The sequence below is a fragment of the Tinamus guttatus genome, unplaced genomic scaffold (genome assembly GCF_059628265.1).
Source record: "Tinamus guttatus ecotype Peru unplaced genomic scaffold, ASM5962826v1 Tinamus_guttatus_pri_ptg000079l, whole genome shotgun sequence".
In the NCBI taxonomy this organism is placed as follows: Eukaryota; Metazoa; Chordata; class Aves; order Tinamiformes; family Tinamidae; genus Tinamus; species Tinamus guttatus.
The window spans coordinates 1,026,212-1,036,191 of record NW_028288613.1 but is presented as its reverse complement, the minus strand read 5'-3'; the positions used below and the strand labels follow the sequence as shown (position 1 = coordinate 1,036,191).

The following is a 9,980-nucleotide window of genomic DNA, read 5'->3' as shown; positions in this document are numbered from 1 at the left end:
GATTTTGCATATTATTCATATATCTGCCTACTGAGGAGGAAAAGCCTCCTCCCCGTGTGGGCTACGCTTGGAAATGGCCCTTATTCTATAACAAGGTACAGAACCAGCTCTTATTTACCTTTATGCCTTGGTGTCTGCAGAACACAATCCCATTATTAATGGAATAATAAAAAAACCCAGCAAATTTCATACTGTAACCAAAGTGGTGTTTAATGATTCTGCTTTAGAGAGTAACAATTTACAAAATACAAAGTTCAAAATACTTGATTATATCATTTTTACTTGAATTAAAAACAGGCTGTCTAGCTTACTATACACATGTAAATAAAGTATCACAGAAGTTACTGTGTGTACAAAGCATACTATCAATATAAAGAGCATATAAAAATTATTAGTAAAGCAAAATTCCATAGTTATTACAAGGTGAAAAAATCTTACAAAAATAATTTTGTGGTAGTACCGCAGATCTGACACAAATCTGCTTTGAAGAAGTATTTACCTGCTCAAGCCTGCGCTGCATTCATCTGTACCAATTACAACAGCTTTATGATTCAGACAAATGGCAAATCTTGAAACAAATGACAAATACAGCACCTCTATTAAAAAATACCACTATTATAAGTCTTCGATATATTAAATTATTTCAAGTACTATTTATTTTCATACTGGCTGATTTATAAATGCATTGCTTAGTCCATTAGGAAAACCACCAAAATACCTTCTAGCCTAGAGACTTATTTTAAAGTTTACCTAGAAATGTATGAACTCTCATTTATGAAAAAAAATAATGATGTTTCTAAAAACAACTGGCCAAAAATGTCAGTGAACACTCCAGAGTGATCAGAGTAGCAGCCATTTGACAAGGACCAAGGCAGTGATACACGGCAGATGCTGCTCAGCCCCACAGAGAAAGAAGAATTTAGCTTCATGAAATGAACACCACCAGTTATTTCACATTTGGATACTTTACATGGAATATGGTAAAATTTACATCTATGCAGAGTATTTTAGTCAGTAGCATCCCCAGAAAAGCAGTAAGTAAAATCAGGCCAAGTTTTTGTCAGGACTTCTGGTCTCTTATGATGAACAATAATTTAGAACACTGAATAAAAATTACCCTTCCTCCCCCTCCTACCTTCAACTGCAGTTCCCGGAGGTTTCTTATTTTTTCTTTCTTTCATTTCCTTTTTTTTTTTTTTTTTTTTTTTTTGTGCAAGCCAATTCAAAAAAAAAAAAGAAGTTATTTTTAACTATTTTTAAACAATGCTAGACAGGGTAAGCATAGACCATCTGACTTAAATGACTATGAGTCAACACACACAAATTCTAGTAGTACAGCAATTATTTTTTACATAGTAAAACGCTTAATAAAAAGTGAAAAGTCATGTTTAACATTCTCCTGAGCACCAATATATTTCATATGGACAAACAACTGTGAAGACAGAAATGCCATTGAAAACTATTGGCATTTTCAGTGTTTTTGTAATACTGGATGTTCAAGGCCAAGAGACAAGCAGTGAAGCAGTGCCCACAACGAGGCTGGTGGACAATCCCAATTCAGTGCACGTTTAGAACATTTCCCTTCAATGTGCCCTGTCCAGGTGACAGGAGCCACCTGAGCTTACAGGACATCCAGCTAGATGGTCTCAGCTGGCCCAGTCTGGTACTTCTGCAGTTAAATAACTGGGGAAAATTACCCTGGAAATTGAGAAGTTAGGGATGCAACAGTTAAAATACTCATAAAAGTTGAAGGAATAGAACGATAGAGACTAGCATCTGTATTTTTTCTGATCGAACAAAGATTTGAGGTGTTTGAAATATCTCACACTCTGAAAGAATTTATTTTCAATGTAACTAAAATTTATAATGTTTTGGAAGACATTTATATTTTCCTAATAAAATAGTTTAGGTGTCAACTTATTGCAGCACTGCCTTATCGACTCATTTCCTCCTCTATCACTTACTTGAATTAGATGTTTGCATGATACTAGTTTATTTAGGAAGAATATCTTCTTGAGGACAGCCAGTGCAGTGCCAGCTACAACTCGCACACCGTATGGAAAGCATTTACAAAAGGGTCGTGCTCCAGCAGCACTTCTACTGCCCCTGTACAGTGCTAAGCTGCATAGCTCTATCTCTGAAAGCAGAGTCCTCCCATTTCTGCCTCCTTAAATACAGCTCAGGTACAATTAGGGCCTGGCTGCATGTATGTAGTATGTATGTATGTGAATGCATGTAAACACAAGGATCGCTCCCCACGCCCGTGAGGGACACTCACGGACAGGAACACATCTTGTTCGACCACAACCCTTGGCTCAGTCCCACGTAAGGACGAGATCAAAAGCCAAATCAGCTCAACTATTCTAAAAAGTTAAACCATGCACAGTGTCGCTTTTTTTTTTTTTTTTTCTCAGACTGAGCTGTCTTAAAAGCAGGAGTATATTTCAAGTGTAAAGCCAATGAGGTACAGACTAGTGCAATGGAGGAGTAACGCGTACAGCAAACTGCTTTACCCTTAATAGCACACACGGATGCGCAGGTCCAGCAGCACAGAGTTCACACCTGCATCCTTGGAGTGCAAGCAGTGCTGCTGATCTGCCTCCTCTCCATCTCTACGAGTGCAGAATATGACTGAAGTGTCCCTGAAACGACAAAGTGCCAAGTCATTAAAAGTTTGCTGATTAAAATATTTTCTTCTTAATTCTTTTAATAATGTGTTTTCAAGCTTCTCAAAAAAAAAAAGTAGAAACTACACCAGCTCCACCAACAGTCCCCTTCTCCCTGAATAACTTGCTGACAACTACAAGAATGTGAAAAGTAAAGGGAATTCTCAACAGAAGCTGTGTGAGGAGCAGGACTGCACTATGACTGCAGCTTTGCACATCAGGTTAAACTATGACCACACAGAACACAGGCAATTTTAGCATCATGCAGATATCTGTAATACCAGATGTTTTACTCCAACTCCTAAGTGTTTAAAGATTTTGAAGACAGGACAGAGATTTATTTTCTGATTACCTATGGTATTTAAAACTTAAATTTGCACTTGTTTATATCACATTTTAAAGTTTTGTGTCAGTTTAAAAGCTGTATTCATAGTGTTACTTTTAAAACAAGAAAATTCACCTCTAGTTATCATGTAGCACGGGAAAATCTTAAGAATGACAGCATTTCCCCCACCTAAATCCTACCTAGCTTCCTTCTTTCTACCTAGCACCACTTCTAAGTCTTTGCCTAAATAGCCAAAAACACATTAGTCAAAAGAAAAGCTTCTAAATGACGGTTTGAAGTTGTACTCTCTCTTTTCAAGCTCAGGTTTAGTACAATTCTATCATTCCTTCCGAAGCACAGTAGTGCTAACATGTAGGAAAGAGGCCTGAAGGCCAAGAGAGCAAACCATGATAACGATGCTGTACCCAACCATGGAGAGAAGCCCAAGGTTGCGCAGGACTGAGTCAGACCCCGATGTGCTCCGGAGTGCTGATGCTGGTGAAGTTGCTCATATTACCTATTAGCTCCTTAAATAGCAGGATTTCCAGGTGCAAAATACAACGCTGATGAGGCTACCTACAGCCACGAAAACCTGTCTCTGCTGAATGTGCTGCGTGTTTGACATGCCCCGCTGTGGATGCTTTAGTTATTTGAATTTCCCTATCGCCTGTGGAACGCAGCTTCTTATCAGAACTTTAACATTTATTGATTACAAAAATAGATGGCAAATTATTAATCTTTTTCTGCCTGTAGGCCTCTTCCTCATGCTCATTTCAGCTGTTCTGAATGGCTTCCAAATGTGGCATTAACTGCTGTGATAGTCTCTGGTTTTCCCAAAGTGAAACTGTAACTTTAAAGAAAGTTATCTGGGCTAATACCAGTTTACTAAGCATCAGCTGCTTAATAGAAGCTTTGTGTTATTTTAGGAATGAAGATAATTCACTAGAGTAGTCCCTGCTAAGTTTATCAAAGCATACTTTGTTATGATAACGGCCACAAACAACAGGTGACGTAGACAGAACCCAGCGAATAAATCCATATGCCCGGTTGGTTCCTCACTCGGGAACACAAACACACCCGAGGCAGCTTCCCCGGGAGCTCAACACGCACTCAGCTGCCCTGGCCTTGTCCTTGTGGGGCATTAGGTCCAAACTGGCAACTTTCCTACTTGGAAGGAGCAGGGAGCCTCTCCTCGCTGCTGGAGCAAGCAGGCCTGTCCTTCTGCACAGGTTGGAGAACTGAGTATTGACACTAACTCCCTTCTTCCACTACCAAACACCACATTTTAATCGTTAAGCTCTAGTCTGTTCCTGACATTATGATTTCCTGCAGTAGACACAGATAAACTCTTACCCTACTAGAGGGCACACAAATGAAACTCTGATTTCCACGGATTCGGTCACATTTAAAAATCACCCTGCTTCGAGTTCAGCGTTTCCTCACTCCAAGTCGATGTTATGTGGCAAATTGATATCAAGTCTAGCATGTAGCTCTGCAAGAGCTTCAGACTTTGATAACAGTAAGTTGACATGATGCACGGAAACCATAAAGTGTCAGGCAAAATAATGGTTCAGTTTTAAGAAATCAAATTCTTACTATGTAAGGATAAAATTGTTTTCCTTAATTCCTGTAATTAGAACTGGTCTTGACAACTAGAAAACATTTAGAGTGGTCAGAATAAGTCATTCATTATATCAAGTTTCAATACATTAATGCATGTAAGAGGCGAACTCTACTTTCCAAATAAGCCACTGAAGAATACTTCAATCTGATATGACTCAAAACAGAAATGGGGCTATTTGAAATAAAGATGTTTATACTCATTGTACATAAAGCCAGTCACAATTTCCAAAATTAACTGGTCACTACTACAAAAGAACTTTACAAACTGTAATACGGGCACTGGGGTTCTACAACATGACAAAACTGACTTTCAAGTATGCCAACCTGGGCTTCAACCCCAAGATGTTCTTTAAGAGCTCCATGCCCTCAAGGATGGTAACACATTTGAAAAGCTAAAAACAGGCAGTTCAAATATGTGGTCACATTAATTTCTGTATTCTTGGAGACAGCCATGGATCTGGTTTCTATTCTGTTTTTAAGGGTGAGTAGAAATAGATCAACACAGATAACAAATGGCTTTTTAGCTACAACTCCTGACCTCTGAGAGCAACCCAAGTCCTATAGCAGTGAATGGGAATTTTGCTATTAATTCCATCAGATCAAAGACTTCACTATAAACATCCAGGCTTTCTAAAGAAATGCATGGCATTCCCCAAATCTCTCCTCATAACTGGCTCTCTAAAGAATCCCCTGTGTTTCAAAAGGATGCAGAGGATGCAAACAGAAGCTCACACTCAGAGAGACTTCTTAAACTTTGGCTAGACAATTTGCATGAAACACGAAACTATAAAAACACCAGGATCTCTTTCAGTTTCCCATCTTTGAAGGCTTTAGCCTTTTATCCTGGGAAAAAGAGTATGGTTAAGATCATCTGTAGTGGGAAAGTCTGGTGCTACTGCTGCAGTATTATGGCATATTACACTGTGTCAAATTACAGCTGGCACTACAGCCTACATATATATATATATATATATAAATTAATAATTAGCTTGCTTAGATAACAAGAGGAGCCTATTCGTAGCAGCACAGAACTCAGCACCACTCAACTGTCCGAGTACTTACGCTGATCTTCAGAAAACTCAGGTTGCCTGTGCTGAGGTCTGGTTGCCATTGATTCTTTAGTTAACTAGTTTAACGTCAGTGCTAGCATGCCTACCGTGTAATATTTAGATTACTATTTTTTTTGGCAAGGAAGTATCAAGTTGGAGCTAAAAAAAAAAAAAAAAGGAAATAGAATTCCTGAATATTTTATCATCATCAGATAAATCCAGAAAGATATAAAAATGGGGTAGAGGAAGTTGTGTGTTATTGTGGGCCTTAGTTACTTCCTAAACTCTGCTTTTTAGAGTGAAAGTGAAAAATGTGTTTGCAGTCTCTGTATTTTCCAACTGATGCTGGAAGAAACCCATTAGTTTGCACTCTGCTGGCACACCTCAGAAGCGCTAAATCAATCCGCCCTTTTTTATTTACATGCTTTATTTCTGAGAAATGTAATTGCGGTTTTTATTAACTTTATGTTTTATGGATCTAATACTTAAGAACAAGTCTATCTTTTATGTCATGAAAAGAAGGTTAATATACTTACAGATTCTCCAGCCATACATCTTGGGCAAGGCTGGGCAGTACCTCTGCTTCCACGGTTTTCAAAAACCTAATTAGTAAAAACACATGCAAAACCACCAAAAAAGCAATTACTTGCAATTTTATTATAAAACATATATTAAATATATTCTCCTAATAAATAGATATTGTTGATGATGGAAACGTACCATTGAATCTTGATTCATCTTTGCAGCTTGAGGAACACAGTCAGTGGAGACTTTCTCTTTAGAATCCAGCTCCATAGCCCAACCAAGGAAGCCAACGTCGGCCTCCCGTGGAATGGTTTCTACCTGCTTGCATACTCGCTTCTGCAAGAATTAAAGGCCATATTGACATACGTTTGCAAGGTGTGGGCCACTGAATGTAAGTTGTTGTATTTTTATTGTTTATGACCTGATAGAGACCTCCCATTCACCAGGAATATCTTGTATGTAGAATGAGACCTCACAGACACTGCTCGAGAACTCAAAAATTTTGCCTCTACCTCAGAGCCCCATGAGCAGGGAAGTCTGTAGATAATATTAAATGTCTCTGTTTTCAGTTACATAAAATGAGTATAAAATGCCACTGGGAAATGAAGATACACGGATATACTTCACCATGCATTAGTGTATAATTTAGGATGGGGCTTATCAAAGGAGCGGATCATGGGAAGTGGTGTGAAACAGCTAATTAAGTCAAGGAAACGGAAGGAAAACCCTGAAGCCAAGTCAGACAGTTTTGAAGATATATTTTGCAACAATTTCTTTACATCTTTTTTCTGAATATTGTCACCTTCCAAAAGCCTTCTGCTGCTATAAAACGAATTAACTTCCTACTTTTCACCTGAACTGTTGTCTGGTATCGAATGACTTTGAACGACTGCATATCACACGCACCCCCCTCCAGAGAACAGCTTATCCAGAACGGGGGTGTCCTCCTCGCACCCCGAGCCAAGACCAAGGGTGTTTTCGAAGAGCACTGCCTTAGCACGCTGCGAGAAGCTGCTCGGGAGCCGGTAAGGTGCAACCTGCAGAAGAGATCTGCCATGGGCAGATCATCCGGGGCTTCGAGGGCTATCCCACGCCGTGGGAGGAAGTCAAATCCCAGAGTCTCCTTGAAATTATAGCATCATATCAACGGAATAAGGGAAAAAATTCCAAACTGACACAGGCATTACAGGGTTCGACTCTGGCAGAATTCCAAAGAGACAGAGATGTTTTTAAAATTTCTTTCTGATACTTTTCTGTACAAACTTTGTTTTAGGAATAACAATATTCGATCTCTTCCACAGACAGCAGATGAGTTGCCGCAGAACTAACAGACTACTGAAGCACAAAAACTAAATTTTAAATTTGAATACGTTATGTAAAAATAAAATGGATCAATCCAACAGGAATCTCGGAGGAAAACAGTTGAAACAAGAACACTGGGAAGGAATAGAAGATATTTGTATGGGAGGTAAATCAAAAAGTGAAATATGTATTGTACTAAGAAAGTGAATAATATAATAACAAAAAGTCAGAGAAAGTCCTCTAAAGATAGACTTCCCTCCACTGGGAAAACCTTCTCCTGCCTTTGTTGCTGCAGAACTCGTCCTTTATTGAAAGCTACAGCATGGTGGTACAGCAGCATAACCAGCAAGATGTGAGAGATGAAGGAGAAAGGGGAAAAATGATTTACTGCCACACATCAGAAGAAATTTGACTTGTTAAAACTAAATTCAAAGTATTGGGTTTTATTCTGGGGGGAGCGGGAGTTAAGATACTTAGTACCAGCGACAGAAACTCTGCATGCAGAGCAGCTAGCTGACAATCCCATCACAGCCGTGTTCCTAGAAGAGCCCGGCTTCAGGGAAGGCTCCGTTCCCTTGAATTCTCCCTCTTGGTAAAGAAACAATCGATACCTCAATCCTGCCTGCCAACAGAACGCATTTAAAAAGTGCATTCCAAACGCATTCCAAAGGTTTTGATAATGAAGATCAACAGGTTAGCTATTCAAAAGGCAAGTGAGGATTTCATCGAAATGACTCATTTTGCTAGGGAATAACCATGCTACACCCAGCCTATTCGTACAGCTCAAGACAAGTAACAGCAAATCGGATACAGTCCTAGAACAGGTAGGAAGCCGGCCCATCTGGGGAGAGGATACTCTCTAACTTCTTTTTCCCTCAGTTGACAAGTCCTGAAAAAACACACGTGTAAGAGATGTGCCAAAAAAGAGCTACTTTATTGCTGCTAAAATGATGGAGACCTCACAAAAGCTACTTTTCATGAACGATGAAACTAAACAGGTACAAAAACTGGCTACCCACAACTAACTAACCTGAATGAAAGTGAAAACGACTGTTTTAAGACAGACCACCAGTTTCTGTTAAATGTAAGACTTTTAGGATCTCCTATGCATATTTTTGTCACAAACCATTTCCGTGCCGTTTGTCAACTTTTTAAAAGCCTGTCTGGCTCGTGTGTTTCACAAACAGGTCCCCAGGCTCAGATGGGCTCTCCGCCCGGCTCGGCCTTGCACCTCCAGCACTGCTGGTACCTTGACATAAAGCACGGTCACGTAAAGGACGGTGACCTTGGTTAGCCTGCGAAAGAGATGCAGAGAGTTTGGGATGGTATTTGGGATGGTAATAGGGGCACGAGGGACTGCGGGGTCTTGTCCTGGAAAACCCCGGCCCGGAGCGACAGGCAAGTGACACTCAGGCCTGGTTCTGGCAAGAGCCCAGGAGCTCTGCAGAGGCACCGAGGTCCCCGCTCGGGTGTCCTGCACCGAGGTCCCCGCTCGGGTGTCCTGCACCGAGGTCCCCGCTCGGGTGTCCTGCTCCCTGCGCCGGCCGTGGCAGGGACCGAGCTGCTCCGTCATGGGCTCCGGGGAGGAGAATTCCACCCCGCCTCCAGGAAGCTTCTGAACGTGTTTGTTAGCAGACAAAAGCCGGTTCCCGAGCCGCAAAAAGTTACTATTTTTCTGCCTAACCTCAAAAAAGCGCTAAGGGAGGCGTCTCCTTTCCCGGGGGAATTTTAAGCTCATTGCGCGCGTTTCCCTCCGCCGTCCGCGGCCCGGGCGCCCCGCACTGCGGCCCGGCCGCCGCCAGGGGGACCCGCGCCGCCAACGGCACCAACGGCCCCAACGGCCCCAACGGCGCCCCTGTCCCCGCAGCGCCAACGGCCCAAACGGCCCCAACGGCGCCTCTGTGCCCCCCAGCGCCACCGGCCCCAGCGCCGCCCCTGTCCCCCCAGGGCCGCCTCACTCCCCGCGTGCGCCCAAGGCCGCCCCGCAGCGCCAAGGCTCCCGTGCGGCCCCGCCGGCTCGGGCCGCCCGCGCAGGGCCGCGGCCCTCCCGGTTCCCCCCGCCGCTCGGCCCGCTCCCTCGCGGTCCCCCCCGCTGCCCGGCCCGCTCCCTCGCGGCCGCCCCCGCCGCCACTCACGCGCTCCGGCTCGCCCGGCTGCGGGTCGCGCAGCCGCGGCCGCCCGCGCAGCGCCAGCGCCGGCGCCTCCATGGCGGGGGCGGCGCGGCCTGCGCGGGGCGGGACGGGCCCCGGCGGGCGGCGCCAGCGCCGAGGCCGCCCCGGCGCTGCCCGCGGATCCCCGCGGTCCCCCCGGGGCCGCCCGCGCTCCCGCCGGGGAGGAAACGTGGAAGGGGCTGCGGGCGGCGGCGCGCGCTGCGCTGGGCGTCGTGAACGCGGCTGCCGCTCGCTGCGCTGCGTTTACCGGGGCTTCGGGGTGCTGGGGTGGAAGTGCCACCAAGGCCTCGGTGCTGGTGTGCCCAGAGCGTCACCTGCC

The 9,980-nt window shown here is 43.7% G+C and overlaps 1 protein-coding gene across 1 annotated transcript; it reads right to left on the bottom strand.

The window, feature by feature from the left end:
• Positions 1 to 1,625: 1,625 nt before the first annotated feature.
• CUNH10orf143 (chromosome unknown C10orf143 homolog) lies at positions 1,626 to 9,718 on the bottom strand. Its single transcript, XM_088519991.1, has 5 exons — positions 9,626 to 9,718; positions 6,384 to 6,524; positions 6,200 to 6,265; positions 2,563 to 2,642; positions 1,626 to 1,669 (listed from the first exon to the last, which is right to left on the bottom strand). The coding sequence occupies exons 1-4, from the start codon at positions 9,695 to 9,697 to the stop codon at positions 2,613 to 2,615; spliced, it is 309 nt and encodes a 102-aa protein (XP_088376117.1). The 5' UTR covers positions 9,698 to 9,718; the 3' UTR covers positions 1,626 to 1,669; positions 2,563 to 2,612.
• Positions 9,719 to 9,980: the final 262 nt, after the last annotated feature.